Source organism: Amphiura filiformis, chromosome 13 (assembly GCF_039555335.1).
Source record: "Amphiura filiformis chromosome 13, Afil_fr2py, whole genome shotgun sequence".
Taxonomy (NCBI): domain Eukaryota; kingdom Metazoa; phylum Echinodermata; class Ophiuroidea; order Amphilepidida; family Amphiuridae; genus Amphiura; species Amphiura filiformis.
Window position 1 is genome coordinate 39,700,156 of NC_092640.1, and position 20,568 is coordinate 39,720,723.

General features: G+C 36.1%; 1 protein-coding gene across 1 annotated transcript in view; it reads right to left on the bottom strand.

The window, feature by feature from the left end:
• Positions 1-3,030: 3,030 nt before the first annotated feature.
• The window catches only part of LOC140168331 (uncharacterized), a 58,718-nt gene continuing 41,180 nt past the window's right edge, over positions 3,031-20,568 (bottom strand). The window contains exon 8 of the mRNA XM_072191698.1: positions 3,031-3,811. Coding sequence (XP_072047799.1) covers positions 3,775-3,811 — 37 coding nt within the window. The 3' untranslated portion in view covers positions 3,031-3,774. The remainder of the gene's footprint in view (positions 3,812-20,568) is intronic.

Genomic DNA, 20,568 nt, shown 5'->3' on the forward strand with positions numbered 1-20,568 from the left:
ACGTTTAAATGTTGATGTTTCTCACATATTCTGACAAAAAACATAAATGATATTTTGACACATGGGCAGGGGTCAGCTTGTTATAAAGCAAGATATATTTAGAGGGCCTTGTCAGTTTTGAGTTTGTTCTCTTATAATTAAGTCCAGAGCTGCAAATTTCGTGAGAATCAGATAACTGATTCTCGTAACAACTTACTTTGCTGATTCTCCTCAAATCAAGCCTATTCAACACGCAGTAAGTTACTTGATTCTCACTAGATGAGTTTGTGAGAATCAATTTTGATTCACGCAAAGTTCAATAAATTGCACCCCTCAGTACCATATTCGACGTAATTAATACTTCTTTCCTAAAAAGGGTTTTTTAGTACCTCTCTTATAATAAGAAATGATGATTTTGACTTCTAATACATTGTATTTTGAATGTTTAGGAGTGAAAATAGCAATTTGCAACTTTCATTTCATAATTTTAATAAACACTCAAATAAAATGATTGACCAAAGGGGCACTAAATAAGTTGAATACGGTAAGCATAATTATTATTGTGTTTTAAGCAAGGCGATCCCATTAACATATCTGGACACTAACCAGGCATTGTACAAAGTTACAAGGGAAATAATATTTGGATCACTCACACTCATCCTGTTACCATTATAAAAAGGATATTTTGTCGTTGGGCAGGAAAAACCTCCTTTGTGCTTGTGGCCTCTGAACATGTTTAAAACAAAACTGCCAACAGGTTACATAGGAGGTTTTTCCTGCCCAACAACGATTTCTTTTAAAATTTGACCCCTAACAGCAAAGTCACCTGCTTCCAGAAACAAAATCAGCATCTCTACTGTATTGAAAATATATATACATGTAAATGTTTCTTGTACACATGCAAGTCACCAATAGTCATATTCTGCGGAAAATCGGTGTCAGAGCACACAACTTTTGGCACAATGTTAAATCTCCTAAAAGCCTGCACGATCTGGGTCGTGATCCCACTTTATTTCCAACGTAAAGCAAATTTACAGTAGAGTACAAAAAATGTGACTTCAACCTGTTACTTGGATGTTTCTAATTGATTACGGTGTGAACAGAAAATTGATTTCCTCAAAGTATATATACATGAGATTAAGTTTCGATATAAGGAACACTGCCAACTGAAGAATAGTGCTCTGTGAGATATAGTGAAAGGTCTCAATTTGGAAAGTGTGTTACAACTTTGGATGGTATACCTGCAAGGGAACAAACCAAAAGTTAGATGATGCAATCATGAATTTTTGACCCACCCACCTCCCACGACAGGACTTTCGTTTAGTGTCCATACATATTTACCCGTGCGCAGCCTTCTCTTGCAAAGCAGCAGCCACAATGCTCCCATTCAATGTGGGATTCCCCAGCCAAGCTGGGGAAGCTGCACACTGGTATTTAGGTATGGGCCCTTATAGGAAGTCATCAAGCTTTTTGATTGTTCCCTAAAATCTAATTTAATGTTGGTGGTCGTTGAAGTAGCATCCCAGCAAACACAAAATAGCTTCCAAAACATTTGTCAAACAGATCTAAAATTTTTCGAAAAACATTCTGTATCACTTTTTTTTAATGTTGTCAAAATATTATTGTAAAATCTGCTTTTTTTTGCAAACGTTTTACTAAATTCTTTTCTCAACATCCAAATAACATAATAATTATCGTGTTTCGTAGCAACTTTGTGAAAATGTTATTAAAAGGTATTATGATTGACCTCAAAATATTTTTGGCAAACCTTTTCTGCCCCTTTGAAAAGTTACAAAAACCTATAGTGTTTGCTGTTACTGCTAATTTAGAAGAATAAAAATATTAAAATACTGACATTTATCCACAAAAACAAGTGTGCAAAAAAAAAAAGAAGGAAAATATTTCATAATTTTCCCAACAAATGTCAAATCACTGATATTGAAATTTACATGATATCTTGCAATGACGGAGCTGTCATACATTTAACAGTACAACTGATTCTTATAACAATGTTGCTGATTGGCTCAATAAATCATAATAGCCTTCTTGTAGCCAATCAGCAAGTAGCATTCATGGGGTTAAAAGTACTACAGAGACTTGTTCATTTGTTTACCATACACTATTGGTCACAAACAATCACATACCATTGGCCTAAATAAAACAAGATTTCAGCATTGGGCTATTCCAGGTCAAATCCTTACACCCCATGGATGACATTACCTTAATCTCCCACACAGGGGGTGAAGATTTCAAATGGAGTCATCCATTCGGGTAACCCCATTTGAAATTCACACTCCCTGTGTGGGAGATTAAAGGTCATGTCTGCCATCCATAGGGGGGGTGTATGGATTTCAACTGGAATAGCAGCGCACTGGTGTGTGATCATTTGGCCAGTGGATATAACCACAAATTATTGATATACAAATTGAATATTACACTTTCATTCATATACTGTATGAAGTAAATAATTGGGCAATTTATTGACCAGAGGTATATTTGTTTGTTTGTTTGCAAGTGATAAAATTAACAGAAAAGTATTGAAAAATATGTGGAATATGCTTATTATCTTTACCAAACAAATGGTGGCTCCAAAAAGGGCTGTTCACTAAAGAGATTAAACAGAAACCCTCATCAACTCCTACATAGAACAGCACCTTGGAGAGATACATTAACCACTTACGACATATAAAAAAAAAAAAAGACTTAATATTTTCTATTACCGATTACCAGAAATCAATAGGCTGTTATTTTTGCAAGACACTTAAAAAAAATATTTGAATCAGTATACAGTAAGGCTGCAGCTGATTTCAAAGTTAAAGCCATATTATAACATTTATGGAGGAGAACGCCTCAAGATACTCTGCAAAAATCAAGACTTTCGGTGTTGTAGTTTTGTCAAAATCCGAGATTTTGAATAAAACGATGGAACCGGCGTTTTATTATTACGATGGAAATATTAGTCGAACACGATAGCTACGTATGCACAGTACGTACACGGCGTCGTGATACACACACACCCCATCGTGCCAGACATTACAACAGCAAGGAGTAACATGCATGGGTGCTAGTAGTAAATTCCAATTTTCTATGCTTTACCTCACTTGTTCGGCTCAAAATTAAAAGGGGACATATCTGACAGTAAAAGCTAACATTTTATGGAAAATAAATTATACTATCTATTTTTACAGAAATGTTATAATATGGCTTTAACTTGTGGTGGATGGCCACATCCGAATGTGAGAGGTAATAAAACATGTTATCATACCTTTATATACATTTGACACAAACACCAAAGCCACTCTCTGGATATCTCATCCTTATAAAATCAATATGCAGAGACTGGCTTTTAAAATACTTAAGTTTGTTATGGGAAATACTACATGCTCAGCGCTATACTTTTGGTTGAACACTTTGGGCATTGTATACCGTTGACCATGTGCACGGTCATCTCAGAACGAGGTTCTGTCCCCAAACGCCTTTCACATGATTGCTTAATTATTCACATACTCTTTGCAAAAGCCTTCTGGCGCGTTGCTGGAAAAGTTCAGAAAACCAAAATGCACATGTGTACAACTGTACATAAAGAACCATGTTTTGGGAACAAGATGGCCAATCCGTACAAAAAGTGATTACCATATATCAGCTTCCCCAAATTACAAATAATCCCATACAACCATCTCTTGCAGCTATGACGACTCCATTATATACAGTGCTTCCATGATGCAGTCACTAAATGTCAACTACCCCATGATACTTGTGCTAGAGTAAACAAAACGATCATCTTCTTCATTCCTTTTAGCTTGCCACCGTTTCTGACCTCGACCTTGATCGACTGTAGAAATGTACAAAGTAAGAGAAAGAAACAATGATTAAATTGATTGGAATTATTGTCAATGTTTTAGATGAATATGTTGTGCTGTCTTTTGTAACAAAAGCAGCAATTTATATAAACATAAAGATGTGATCAAGCAAAATCAGTCGGAAATCGGAAATAGTAATTTTGAGATATAGCCAACAAAGGAAGTATTTCCTTTAGTTTGGGAAAATCTTTAACTGCTCACATCTTTTGAACTGGTTGCCCAAATTCAATGGTTTTGCAAATGTTGTTTACAATCCTATAAGAAACTGAAAATTGAATATGTCCGACTTCAGACTGATTTTGCTTGATCACACCACAAATTATCAAGCAGTAAAACATGTTATAACCCAACTTCAGAAGATTAAGGTATTGTAATATAACATCAAAAGCAGATAGCAGTGACTTTCATATTAAAAACACTGTATTGATAAATAGTAAAATAATATTTTTGTTAGTTTGTTTAATTGGCTTGCTTGTTTTTGTTATATCTCTTTGCAATGTTTATAATCAATGTCATTGGAAATCAGAAGGCCCAATGCCAGGATAATGTTGGGCATTGTTTGGAAAATGTTTGCTTTCTTACAGATAAAGAAGTAAATACAGTTATGGAAAATGTGGCTAATCGATCATCCTGGTTAATGTGGATTTTCCCAAGCCTGTAGCTTATTTCTAGGATGTTGACATATATGAGAGACTTATTATTAAAATAATGAAGTATTTGGGAAACACTAATATGTGTACATTATAAGATTGTGACTATTACATACTGCACGGATGACTCTGATTTAACCTTGAACTAGACAAAATAATTAACACCTGTCAAGCTTTATAAACCTCTAATCACAATTGATCTTTAACTTATTTTTCATAAAATTTGATCAATAATTGGTCAACCACATACTATTTAAGAATATTTACTTCAAACTCCCAAGATTTTCTGCAAAACCTTACATTAAGACGAACAATTTATTTGTTTCTTACAAACTTTTCCGTTTCCGATTTGCATCAATTCACAATCATATCCCAAAAGGCGTACACACCTTGCTACAAAGCTGCACTTCCGTGGTTCCACTAATCAATTTCATGCATTTTATTTCAAAGAGCAAAGCACCTATATGAAAAACAATTTTATTTTCCAATTCCACGACAATCAGGCCATACAACCCTGTAGTTATAACTTGAATAGGGGCAAGCAAAGACCAACAATTTATTTGTTTCTTACAAACTTTTCTGTGTCCGATTTGCATCAATTCGCAATCTTATCCCAGAATGTGTAAACACCTTGCTACAAAGCTGCACTTCCATGTCTGCACTAATCAATTTTATGCATTATATTTCAAAGAGCAAAGCACCTCTATGAAAAACAATTTTATTTTCCAATTCCACAACAATCAGGCCATACAACCCTGCAGTTATAAGTTAAACCAATAGGGGCAAGCAAAGTAATTACAGCACCGACAGGAAATGGTCACGACCTAATTCAATTGCAAAAACGTCTTGTCCGTTCATCCTGGGATATGCTCGGCCAATTGCGATAATAAATGACAGCCATTAACAAGTGTCAATGAATAGCTAAACCCGATTCCCAAGATTAAATTGCTCTAATATAAACAAACATGCATTGAAATATTAAATTAATAAATTGCATTCCAATGGCGCTACCTTGGAACTCTTTTGCCGCTGGACTTGTCCTACACCGCTGATTAAAATTAGTTTGTCACCAGAATGCACAAATGTCATAAGTGATTTGAAATATCATCAAACTTACAGTATTAGTATTTTTGCATTCTCCTAAATTGCTTTTTCTTATAGCAAAAAAGGTACCTCTGTTCAGCTAACAGCTTATTTATGGAATTAAAAAAACTTTGACCCCAATAATACTCAGCCATATTTTAATTTTAAGAGTTAGAAAGCAAGTGAAAAGGTGCTGTTTTGTGGCCCTAAATACTATATGGATTAAAAATGACAAATTTCAAAATTTCCAATTGAATTTTCTTTCCTGCTAGGTTTCCTATTTTAGTGGCTGCAAGGACACATTGGACTGTTTTACTTCATCCAATATTGAAGAATTTGAACATGGTGAACTGGGTTTTAAAAACTGCCAGGCGGATATGATCTGGATGTCTTAACCCTAACCCAACCCGTGGTTTGTTTGGTATCGGAAGGGAAAGAAGAAACGAAAAAGGAGAGAAGATGAAGAAAGATATCACTTGGTACCCCGGGATTCGAACCTCGGACCCCTTGCAGAAGATCACCGACCTGTAGCTACGGAGGTTACGCTGACCTGGGCAGCGATTAATTTCTACAAGACGAGGCACAAACTATTTCAACCATTACACTTGGCTCTCCCACCCAATCAATATATTTTGAGTGACCCTCGAGCTCTGTACAACACAATTACGATGATATTTTTAGGATCCGTAACTTTACTTTTGCCTCTTTCCCTCTCGGGTCAGGGTATGTATAGCTGCCTTGTTTTAATACAGAAGAAATAGCTGCCTTTCACATAACATAACACATACACATAATTACCAAACAGCATTATCAAACCTGTACATGAATACATTCAGAAATGTTCAAGGTTGCTCCAATTATGCAAACAAATCTCATTACAAAATTACCAACCAAAGTACTTGCTTTTTCCCTCACCCTCCCCAAGCATGATTCAAGTCCCTCATGCCCACACCCAAGTACAATGCTCCTGCCCTTATTACTACTGACAAGTGCAATAGGATGTACACATGGCATTGTCTTCTTCCTGGCTTTCAAATCAAAAAGCTAATTGGGTGACCTCGTTTGGTTAAGGCAAATCTCCCAGCTGCTTCAATCGCTTCCAATCTTCTAATCAGCAAAATTAAAAAGAAATCAATGGTGTTCAATTGATTTTATCCTTGTGTCTGCTGAAGTCTTGACACAGGTCAAACGGGAAAGTTAAGTTTTGCAATCAAAGGCGGTTTGGGCACCTCCAAGAGCAGAATCCAAAGATTGGGCTATTCCATTACACTACCCCTGTGGAAGATCTTGGAAATATCTTCAACACTGGGAGTATGAATAAATTTTCAAAAGGAATGAGCACATTAGGCAGCTCCATTTGAATTTCATACACCCTCTGATAAAGATTCAACCTGAATCTTCCAGAGGGGAGGCGAGTTTCAAATAGAGTTAGTTAATGTGATAAATCCATTTGAATTCATACTCCCCCCTGTGGAAGATATTTCCAAAATCTTCCACAGGGGTATTGAGGATGTTGAATGGAATAGCCCATATACGACTAGAACCCAGTGAACCTGCTGCATTGAAAGCCAAGGACAGTGAACCCAGTGAATCTGCAGCATTGAAAGCCAAGGACAGTGAACCAAGTGAACCTGCTGCATGGAAAGCCAAGGACAGTGAACCCAGTGACCCTGCTGCATGGAAAGCCAAGGACAGTTATCACACACATACAGGTAGCATTTTATGACCTTAGCAGGTGAACTTTGCCATATTGTTTTGCACTCAAGAGGCAATCACATCATACATGTTGATACCTACATCCAACGATTAGACAGAGCAGTGGGACCTGTGATTCTCTTCCATTCCATGTTTTACAGCTATATGCGCCATACTTTCGGAGCATCATACATTTTACCCAACAAACAAACAAACTTTCACGATTAAACCTCTGCTCAGAGTATGATCATATTTAATACCAACTATTTTCGGATCTTCATACATTTTACCCAACGAACAAAACCTCAGGTGTTCATATATTCACAACCTAACTGAAACTTTCAAGATTAAACCTCTGCTCAGAGTATGATCGTATTTCCCATACTCTGCACCAAGGGTGAAAATAAGAGAGCTTGAACCAGGGGCCACTTTGGCAAAAAAAGTGGCCCCTGGTTCACCAAGATTTGGAAGAACCAGGGATCATTTCCAATTACCAAGGGGCCAATAAAAATAAAGATGTGCTGGATGAGTTAAATAAGCACTATTTGCTTGTAATTTGATATTTTTTGGTTCACTATCCAGGGGGGCCAGTTTTGTGAGCAAAGTGTCCCCTGATCAACTAAAATTGAGATGGAACCAGGGGCCATTTCAGACTTTCTGGGGGCCAAACGGCTCCCATCTCCCACTTAATTTCACCCCTGCTCTGCACTCCGGCATATGCACATGTAAGTTTCCGATCAGAATTAGTAGAGCTTCAATCGGAAGGTTAATTGCTTGATATATCCTGGTGCTTATCCATCATTCAGCATGAACTAAATCGCTTAGTTTCTGCTGATCATGACTAGCCTTGACATAACCGAAACAGGTATCAATTTTGACATAATACGTCAGATGATTTGATCTTAGAACCGCACCGTAGTAGGAGACAATTTTTTGTAATTTATTTATCGTCATCAACTTGCCCGATTTCAAAATGTGTGATTGAGTACTGAAAGCTTTACATGTATGTCAACTGCTCAGTGCCAGAAGTGGGTAAGTGCAATAACTGCCCTGTGAAAATTTGACAATTTACACAGTATATTGTACTCATCTACACATGGTAACTACACATGGCAGCGATTGTACTTACCCACTTCTGGCACTGAGCGTGTACATCCCTTGCATATTTAGTTTAGAAGTTACAAGCTTTTACACAGACAATTTTTTATGTTTTTTATTGCACTTTTTTTTTTGCTCCCTTGTTGCCTCAGTTTTGCAATTGCCACATACCTTTGTCCTGGTTGGATTAGATCATGTCACATATAAATTGAGGGTTGAGTTCCAGAAGGCCACATCTGCAATAGCTGCCAGGTGTCATATTTTACATTGTGCACATTGTAGAATATAGAAAAGATGTCTACAGAGCAGCTACTGCAGATAGGGCTTTCTCGCACTAACCCCTTGATATCAATTTTTTTCTTTTGAACAGTCCAAGAAGCTCCTGCATAGCCACCTATTTCAGGCTGCTTATCAGCTCAGCAGTAGCTTTTTGAGTTATTAGTGCCGTTGAACATTTTGTAATGAATTTTGCGCTATAGGCCATATACCTTCCTCGAGTCAATAAAGTAAAATAACATTGTGCGATTTCCTCAAAAACTGTTGATTTTTGCAGGAATCTGTTATGCCTGTTGGATTCCTTGCATCATTTCCTTTCTGAAAACATACTTTTATATACTTCCCATCATTACATTTAGAGATCCAATAAAAACAGGTAGGTAGGTATACAGACTATAGGACATTAAATGTAAATGTTTCATTGATTTCATTTCATTTCATTTCATTTGATATACTGGTCATGCCAACATCTTCACTGGATGACCCAGATCTTGTGACAGGGCCACAGCATCCTGTTTACACACTGGGTCACATATTAATTGGATGGACATACTACATCCGTGAGCAGGAAATACTGACCATATCAATCTTGCGTTATAAGGCAATTTCAATACAAATATTTCCGCCTCACTAGGGCTAATGATGATAATGAAGGCTTTGAACGCTTGCTAATTTGCACTAATTTGTGGACTTGGGAAATAAATTGATATGCATTTCCGTAATGCAAATAGATTGTATTTAAAACTATTATGTTATGCACTAAAACAGTTTAACCTTTGCTATATTAAAGTTAGCTTAATTAGACGTTAATTCATGAGTAGATATGATTATTTTGTTGTAGTAGTTCAAATGAACATCAATGCACAGCACAGGCAATTTTGCTGGAGAACAATGAACCCCGAAAAGTCATAAAAATGTATAATTTCCTAAAACTGTACACTTAGTTAATCAAAAAAGTCTTGCATTTCCTTGTGGGGTATTCATTGGTCAGTTTCTTTTAATAATCCAGTGTGATGTAACCGAATGCTAAAGCAGCAATAAACTATCTTAAAATAAATTCAAAACAAATTTCAATCTTTCCCTGGACATTGACAGTCTCCTCTGTGACATCATTCCTCAACGAAGTTTTCTTGCTAATCTTCAACAAAAATTTCATCAAATTTAAAAATCCCATTATTCCTATAAGGTGCTGTCAGCTCAGAATGGAACTTGGCCTTGACAATTGTACTGTCAGCAACATGGCTGCCTTTTGAATATTTGTGACCAGCTCCAACAAAACCCGGAACAAGTCGTTTTTGAGTTATAGACCTTTAAAGATGACATTCCCATAAAAAAAATGAAATTTTGGAATTCTTAATTTCATTGTATTTGACTGGGGCACTAAGTGGACTTTCAAATCCTTGAAAGTACTTATTCAATAAATAACAGTTGAACTAAGATAATCCTTATTCAATACTGTGTAAGTCAATAAACTAATTGGCCCCTTACTCAGAATAGCAATTTGGCAAAAATATCAAGGTATCATTCACAAAATTATACACATCTTGGAAAATATTGATGCTATTTATATAAATCTGTGTTGGATAGCAGATTTTTCATGTGTTTTGTGTCTCCTAGTGTATAATTAACCTAATGGCAGACATGAAATTGTGGTGAGATTTTAGCTGATGAGAATGCGATAACAACTTATGTCCTGCGCATCTGCATCGTTGTTAAACAGTGATGAATAAAAGTGAAACATGATTGAATCCCTAATTCATACATCTGATCTCACAATTCATCATAAGGCAGCCATTGCAATTATAATTACCCAGCTATACTTTAACCAAAACACTTTTCAATCTTCAAGTATGGCAAGTTCTGCACAGCAAAACAATCATACAAAAATGCTTGCAATGCTACAATAATCTTATTGCTGAATACGCTCTCAGAAAATAGTGTTCATTAGCAAAATTTGGGTTGAATTATGAAGCAATTTCTCCTGATGAGCCCAACATGTTTCTATGCAGTGATTAACCTAATTGCAGACGGGAAATAAAATTGTGGTGCGATTTTGTAAGCTGATGAGCATACCGAGGGAATATAAAACATGTCAATGTCATTTTGTGGTATTGTGACATGCCCCATTGCCCCACCCACCTGCTAAAGAGCCAACAATCCAATTTTCAGTCAATTTTAATTACATATAATGTCAGATAGTTCTCTCTCTCTCTCTCAATCTGGCTTATGCTTAACTACATGACTGTTATAGTATATTATGCCTTTAAGGGATCTAAAATGAGCGTTTCGACAGTATTTTTTGTGGGACATGAGAGCACCTCAGACCTATCGAATTGCATTCTGAATACGAAGCATGTCTTTCTGATATCAAATAATTTTCATTTTTTAAATCATAATATAATACAAATTTTATGACAAATTATAAAAAATTGATATTTTTCAAATTTTTGATATATAACAGTCCTCGATGTAAATTATATAAATCTAATGACATATTCTTAAAGTGTATGTAGCAGGGAGCAAAAAGTCGACGGTCAATTAAAAATTTTGACCTTTCATATTGAAGATATGGATTTTTTTCCCAAAAAGACCTAATTTTTTCTGGTGTTTTGGGAAAAAAAATCCATATCTTCAATACTGAAGGTCAACATTTTCAATTGATCGTCGGCTTTTCATCCCACCTACATACACTTTAAGTATAAATCATCAGATTTATAAAGTTTACTTCAAGTACTGTTAAATATCAAAAATATCAATTTTAATGATTTGCCATAAAATGTGTATTAAATTGCTAATTTCAAAAAATCAAAATTATTTGACATCAGAATGACATTCTTCGTATTCAGAATGCAATTCGATATGTCTGATGTGCTCTAATGTCCCACAATAAATACTGTCTAAACGTTCATACCCCAGCCCTTAAGAAACGATAGAAATGCGTGCTTCTACCTTTTATTTTCTTGCTTGCATGATATTCCCATACAGAGGTCAGAATAATGCAACAAATTAAAGCATGATTGTTGATAACCAACATAACTATAGACCACTTGACATAATTATTTATCAACAAGGACGAGGGACTCGTTTATCGATATGCTTGAATGAACCGCTACACTGTTCAATGGCTTTCTTGTACTATATGAAATGTGGTGGGTGATTTAAAATGCACGTGCCCTGAGCAAACTACGATGCGTACGCACACTACAGGGCAGAGAACAATGAAAATTGCCATAATTCGCACGCATACTGCCGGGCACTGACGTCACATGTCAAGTGGTCTATAGTTTGATCAGTTCGTAACCAGCGGAAATTCTTCTAGGCTTTTAACACTACACCGAAAAGTAAACTCACATTAAGAGTAGTCAGACAAGTAGGACCTTCTTTTTTCTATAGTGACCAGACTATACTCGCCTCTGACTACGACATCGAACGCGGGGCGGTTAGTGTATTTTCGCAGTCAATTTTTCTTGAGTGATTAGAGTCTACATGAGTATAGTTGGTAACTAAAAAACAAGTCCTATTCGTCAGAATAGTTAAGAGTGATATAGTTGACCTTTCTAGTCTATATATTAAACAAAGTAATAATTTGTGATTGCTTCTGGCAAGGTGTCACAATACAAACTTTCATGAAATATAATATATTGATATTAATCTGCGATGTTATAAAGCCAATCCTATATTAATGACAGTTAGTTAATTTCATCTGTTATGCCTAAAGAAACTACAGAAATGTGTGCTTCTATCTAGTATTTTCTTGCTAGCACGATATTTCCGATGACAAAACAGAGCTCATGTCGTAACAAGGCATGAATCTTGATTAGGAAAAAAAAAAGTTTGTCTCAAAGCTCGCGCGCGCATTTGTAAATACATGAGATTTGGAAAAAAAAAAGAAATGCGAATTTTTTTTTATTTCAAATTTTTTTTTTTTTAGTTTTTCCGGAAAAATTCAGCGAAAATCAGATTTTTTTCTCCAAATACCATGAAAAAAGTCGGGAATAAAAAAAAAAAAAAAAAAATCCATTTCGCATTTGTTTTCAAACCACTCATGAGCTTTGAGACAAACCATTATTTTTTTGGGGGGCCTTACCAACTTATCTATCACAATTGGTTAAATTTATCTGATATGCCTAAAGGAACTACAGAAATGTTTCTATCTTGTATTTTCTTGCTAGCATGATATCCCATGGCAATACAGAGGTCAGAGAATTGTAACAAGGCATGAATCTTGATTACCAACTTAACTATGACAGTTAGTTAAATTTATCTGATCTGCCTAAAGAAACTACAGAAATGTGTGCTAATCTTGTATTTTCTTGCTAGCGTGCTATTGCCCACGACAATAGAGGTCATTGTAACGTAACAAAGCACAAATTTTGTGCCCAGACCCTTTTAAGGTCTAGGTGGTTTTTGATTAGCATCTTCACTGATTTCAATCACTAATCATGATAGCATGGAATAAGGACTGCTAAAAAGTATCATTTTTCATATAACCTGTTCACATTGGACATATAAATCGTCATCGATTTACACTGTGCTTTGAATTACGACCACGGATTAGCATAAATTAATTCGTTTGGTGGGTGTTTACATTGAATCATCGGAATTTGATTCTAAATTTGCATTCAGGAAAGTCAATTTTGATTTGTTTATGCCACAAGCGAAATAGGGCCTTCTCCTGATCCTCCGTCCAAAATATAATTTTATGGGCGACTTGGGTTGGTTTGTGGCATTTAAGAAGCCAATGTTTTAAAATATTTTATGGTTAATACGGAAACCACCTGAAATTATATGAAGAGTTTTGCCCATTTTTAAGAACACATCAAAAAATCATCAAAAAAATCACTGGTATATGGGGGTTTGCAACAAAATCAGTTTTTGGCGATTATTTTGATGATTTTTTGTTGTGTTCTCAAAATTGGGCAAGTAAAGCTCTTCATATGTAAAAAAAGTACAATGATCGATACATTCAAGATCATATCTTTAAAACTGTTTTATATGAAATGAACTCCATTCAGTTGCAGATGACAGCTAAAAGATATGGCATGTACATGATGCAAACACTGAATGACTGCTTAACAACACATTTAACCCCTTTTTAGACATCCCGTATTTAAGCCACAGTGCTTGTCAAAATGTTGGGCCAGCTGCTGCATGCAAAGTTTGCAATGTGCACTTTTCAGTAACTATGGAAAGAAAGAATCATCACATCATTTTTTTCACAACTCTCATCTCCCTTTTAATTGATGTAAATTGAAGTGCTATGAGAATTGAGATGTTTGAAACAAACGAGCCTGGCATTGCCGATAAGTCACTCTTGTCATTCTCTGTACGGTTCCAAATATTTGGATATTTCAAAAGAAAACATTTGAAATTTTGAAACTACGTGCATAGAGGAAAAATTGCTCAAAGGCATCATTTGGTCAAGTGGCTTATCTGAGCTCAAACAATTCCAAGAAAATAACAAGAAACAGGTCGAGTAATCAAAATGTGGCTAAAACAATGAATTTCATTTTGATTGTTATTATCTTATGACTGCAAGGTAGGTCAAATGAAATACGAATGTGGGTTTAATAATAATGTACTTGGCTTGTACAAATCTGACATTACTAGTGAGCTATTGCAATTGAAATCCATACACCACTGTAGAAGACATGACTCTTTAATTTCCCACACAGGGGGTGTAGATTGCAAATGGAATCACCCATTCATGTAACCCCATTTGAAATACACACTCCTTGTGTGAGAGATTAAAGTCATGTCTTCCATAGGGGGTGTATGGATTTCAACTGGAATAGCCAATATTAAAAGTACTTGAGGGGTATTTGCAGTAAATTGTCACTGCTAAGTTTTAACACTCTTCAGATATGTTTTGTGGTAATTTTACAATGTGCCTGTAGCTGGCTTAGTATGGTTTGAGAAATAAGACAACTTGTAAATGAAATACTAGTGGTCAATAATGAAGCACATGTGGTTGTCTCATGTAAGTCATGAGCAAGAAGTTTTTGATATCACTCAAGAGTTAAGGGCATTGTGAGAATTCAGAAAAATTATGCGCCAAATAAATCAAATAAATCCCAGATCCAATCGCCCAATTTGATCCACCGATACAAGCATTCCCGATGTAAACGTAATAAAACACTGGTAGCTATTTTCTTTAATTTCATCTCATAAATTTGGCTCAAAATGAAAATAAACTAAAATCATTTTGTGAGGAAAAGTCAGAAAATCTATTAGTTAAAAAAATCTTGCAATAGAAATCTTACAATATATTTGTCAGAAATCTTACAATATCACTTAAAATTAATTTAAATAAATCATACATCTTCTGTAGATAACAGTTTGCTTAGAACATAACTATAATGTTGCTATCTTCTGTAGATAGCAGTTTGCTTAACTCACGTAACTTTGACGCTGCTATCTTCTGTAGATAGCAGTTTGCTTAACTCATATAACTTTGATATTGCTATCTTCAGTAGAAAGCAGTTTGCTGAACTCATATAACTTTGATATTGCTATCTTCAGTAGAAAGCAGTTTGCTTAAATCATGTAACTTTAATGCTGCTATCTTCTGGAGATAGCAGTTTGCTTTAAAAAAAAAAAAGTGCAGTGATTTTTAGTTCGCTACGCACAGGCACAATGCCTAGAAACGTTGATCCACAAGATTCAGCACATTTTACAGCACACTCATAGATAGCAGTTTGCTTAAAATATAACTTTAATGTTGCCATCTTCTGTAGATAGCAATTTGCTTAAATCATATTTAATGTTGCTATCTTCTGTAGATAGCAGTTTGCTTAAAATATAACTTTAATGTTGCTATCTTATGTAGATAGCAGTTTGTTTGAATCACATAACTTTAATGTTGCTATCTTCAGTAGATAGCAGTTTGCTTAAAACATAATTTTAATGTTGCTATCTTCACTAGATAGCAGTTTGCTGAACTCATACATAACTTTAATTTTGCTATCTTCTGTAGATAGCAGTTTGTTTGAATCACATAACTTTAATGTTGCTATCTTCTGTACATAGCAGTTTGCTTAAATCATGTAACTTTAATGTTGCTATCTTCTGTAGATAGCAGTTTGCTTTAAAAAAAAAAAAAGTGCAGCGATTTTTAGTTGCTATATTATCAGCCTTGGGACCGCAAGACCTATGTAAATATTTATGCGATTATGGGCTTCCTCTCATTACCTACAAGATCAATGTATTGACAAGCATGCTGCAGTTTTTTAGATTAATGGCCAATACTGGACAAGTATGGCCCTTGTCATCCCACTCGCCTTAGAGCGCAAGCCCCAGCTGGCATACAAAACAAGTTTTTGTAGCATTATACTTAACAGGAATATGGTGTCCCAGGTATGGTGCTCACTTGACATTTTTACAAGTGACTAATTTGGGTTCACTCCCCTGCTCTGTATCCTCTACGATTGAAAACAAGGTGTTAACCTGAATTTCTGCATTCTTTTATACTCCTTACAATCTCTGACATCACCACTCAACTGTAATGGTTTAGTGTTTACCCAGCTTATTTGGAAAGTTGTTTTGATGAAACAAAAACACTGTTAGGAAATGAGCGATTAGTCTTTGTCAAAATTTTCATCTCACAAGTCTGTGTTGCATGAAATATGATTGAACATTTGAGATCTGTGATACAGACTAGGCTTGATTGGCTGCATTCGATACTGTACTGAAACTGAATGCTAATGGGCGGTTCTAGTCGAAATCCATACACCCCTCCTACGGAAGGTACAACCTTAACCTTTCACATAACAAGGAGTATGAATTTCAAATGGGGTTACCAGAATTGGTGACTCCACTTAAAATCATCACCCCCTGTGTGGGAGATATTTAAGGTCATGTCTTCCACAGGGGGTGTATGGACTTCATCTGGAATAGGCCAATTTCTGATAACCTGACTGCTGGCAAGGGTAAATGAATGTTTTCATCAATATAAATGTCATCACATGACTGCTTGTCTGCAGCATGTTGAAGGTTATGTTGTGGGTGCAAGTGATACCATTATTTTGCAGACACATCATTGATTTTGTCTGGATTATTTAATATGGAAACATCAATTTAAATGTCACTTTGCTCATCTTTTCCATGACAAGTATTTAAAAGAAGATTTTACAACTAAAAAAAAACAAAACATTTTAAACATTACTTTCAAAAATTCAATCACATCTGTGCCAAGTGGGCATGACGGTTTACCTTACCCATCCCTGGTGTAACAGGGAGCTGTTTAGGAGATAATTACAATATTTTTATAAGCATGACAAGTGCTGATATGAGCTGCACTACAGTTGCACCCTTGTTGAGGTGTCACCAGGGTTGCCAAAAGATTTCAGCCCGAATCGCGGGTCAATTAATTAAAAAGTCACCCAATTTTTCTCCTTACCATTGGCTTCTATGGGGCAGGAAACTATCGGAAGTCGCGGGAGCCAATGTTTTTCTTTTAAACCATTGGTTTCTATGGGACAGGAAAAAGTCGCATAATTGGGCTACCAAATCGCGGGTTTGGCAACCCTGAGTGTCACATAAAAGGAGAAGACTATCAAGATTTGATCCCAGTTTAGGTGGATTTTGTTTGAAATGGGAGCTACTTTCAACTATCAAAAAGTTAAAAACACATTGCTACATGTATTCTAGCATGCAAATATATAAAATATGTACATCCATCTCAAAACGATGCATTTGTCGGCTGCTACATGTGTCTCTTTTTAAAAAATAGCTCAGAATAAATACCAGACTCATCTCTAGTGGAGATCACCTCAAATAATCCCCAAGTCACATGGTTTAGGAATGCAGATAACACTCCTTAACCATGTGACTTCAGGGATGATTTGGAGTAACCTCCACTTGAGATGTGTCTGGTATTTATTCCTACCTATTATGTGAAATGAGACACATGTAGCAACCGGCAAGTGCATCGTTTTGAGATGGATGTACACAAATGATCTTGAGACTTTTTGCCAGGAGAGTTTCAGCTTCAAAGTAACTCCCGGTCATGCTATACAAGCGGCTAACTGGGAGCTATTTCTTAGTTAACCGGTGGTCAAATAGAGCTTATAGAGCTGCTTATTTTTACCCTTGGTCAACTTAAATGTATCTCATTAGTGGCAGCAGAATAACTGTTCAAGTGTGCTGAGCAAATGGTGCTGAGCAAATGGCACTTAAAAATGGGAGAAGTCTGTGCAAGTTAAAGCCTTAATGTACGATTTCCGCCAAATTTTAATTTTGTTATTCTTTATTCAAAATGTTGAAATAATATTAGTAATAACTGCCGGAAGGGTTGCTGTCCAGTTTAAGTTGAAATAACAAGGTAAAGTGAAAGAAACCCCACTGGTTATTTTGGCCATTTAATGCAGTTCTATGGGAGGGCATATTATCATAATTTTTTAAATTATGATAATACACCAATCCGAGAAGCGTTTACTGTATTTGGCCCTCTATTGACGGCAACACAGATGTACCAGAGCGGAGATTTAATTAAGTAATTCAATACTCATGATTGTGTATTGAATATCACTGTTGTGTACAATTCCCCGGTACAATTCTGTATAGCACACAATAAATAATGGATAGAACCCCGACCTCGGGACACCGCAGTTTTACATCGGGGACACCGCAGTAATGGCGAGGTCGGATAGGTGTATATGTTGAACTTCGCTCTGTTGACCTATAAAGACAACAAATTTGGCCGATTCCATTTAGGTGCAAGTTAGGATATGTGTAAACATTACAAAATGCAAAAAAATCAGGTTTGAAAAAAATTAACCAATTTCATATTATAAGATCGTACATTATGGCTTTAAGCATTGTTTTTATAATTCTTGTTTTATCTCAAAATCAATTCGAGTGATAAACAACCCATCCTGCATCAGATAATACAACTTTTCAACATCAAGGGTACCCATTTCTGCATGTATTCTCTGAATTATTCAGGCTAAATGTGTAATTGGCTTTCTGTCCTAGAGTCATTGATTTTCTTTTCATCAAGGACACCATAAACTTAAAGGCCGCTCCAAATATCTGGAAAACACATTAAGTTATGAGCTGTGCAAAGTTTGGTGGTAGAGAGGTGAACACTTACTTACTTAATTGGTTTGCCTTTGAAAGTTTGCCTGGTCAACTCGATGGGTCTTTACGAGATTTTAAAAGGTAATAATAACTGTGATCAACAAAACTTATAAGATTGTTATTTGGTTCAAAATGCTTCTGAATGAAATTGTGCTTTTTGCTGCTAGGATAGCAGGCCGGTCGAGTGCAGATCCGTCGGAACACGCTTTTCAATACGGAATAAATGCTACCCTCATCCTGACATCATCCAAGCAGCAAAGTTCATTTCCCATTGAAAAAGCGTTATCCGACGGATCAGCAGTTTACCGTTCTGATAGTTAAAAGACCATAGACTAATAATAAACAGAAGGTGCACCAAATGGCTAAGTCCCTGTGCTTTGTATTGAATGATTCTCACATTGATGACTGTCAATCATTCTGCCATTTGTTATAACAACCTGCACACGGCAGTGCGTGCCTTTTTGTATAATGCGAAAGGTATCAAAGACTGTGCTTTAAAAAAGTGCGATAACAGGGACTGAGTACATGTAGGCATTGTCGTCTCTAACAGTTCATGGAACAATCGGCCCCCATTTACAGATAATGCTCGACTTTGCATATTGGGTCGCTCGCTATCTGTACGTTATTAATCAATGAAACAGACTCACTGTGTGGGAGGTGTGGTGTGTGCAGCACTGAGTCGTCATCCTGTCCCCAAGGAGAGATTAGCCTTTGAACACAGACCTTTATTACTTTCTGCTTCAACCACGGTCAAAAGGCCTTGTAACTTGCATTGTGCCTTTGAAATTCTTAAGGAAATTTGCTCTTGTTTTTATTCCCTTCACCGCTTGCCACTTTCTCATAGTCCCGTCTCATGCAAATTTGAACGGAAAAGGTTGTCACAAAAGAGAATTATACCTGTTAGTTAATTAGACAATCCATCCTAACAGATGGCTACAACATCTCGCTGCTATGGGAAACAACCTGAAAAGTTTTTCTCACTTATTTTGAGGTCATCAACCCAGAATATCAAGATTGGACTTTAATTGATAACAAGATCAGTATAAAGTACAGTGATTTGCACTGATTCAACTATTCTTGAATTTAGATCATTCAATCATAATTTTTTAACTTTTTAATTTTCTGGAATAGGCTAAAATGACCCAAAGAAATCACCATAGAAAGCTTGACAAATGTAGGTGAACTGTATAATGAATTACACAGTGTTCTGACATCACTTCAGAGGAAATAGACTTTGACAAAGTGTGAAGAAGCATCAATATAGATTTATTGCTAGACTAGCTGCAAGTCTTTAACGTCGATAAATAGTTAGTGGAAACATTGCATATTCTTAGTCAGTGGGAGTGGTCTAGTTCGTAGACACATTTCTGATTGGACAATCGCATGATTTTGGGTGCCGTCTATCAGGCCGTAGACGACCCCACGTCATCATGCGTCTTGATATTCCGTAACACGCGTGTAGAGGTGGGCGTATGTATCGCGCTGGATGCGTAGACTAGTGCGGAATACGCGAACGCGCTAGCAGTACGCACAACAGAATACGTAAAGTTGTAAACAAGTTTCGTTCATTTTATAATGAGGGGAGTTTTTATGACGGTAACTTAGTTTTTGCTTTAAAAAAATTGTTTACTATAATATTTAACTGACTAAGAATGAGAATAAGCGATAGAATTTTTATTTTGCCTATCCTCTACCTATGATAGGCGACAGGCAGGTCCAATATTTTTATCGTAGTGGATACCGGCTGCGCCGCATCCACTACTCAAAATATTGGACCTGCCTGTCGCCTATCACACGGTAGAGGATAGGCAAAATAAAAATTCCTATCGCTTATTCTCTAATTAGTT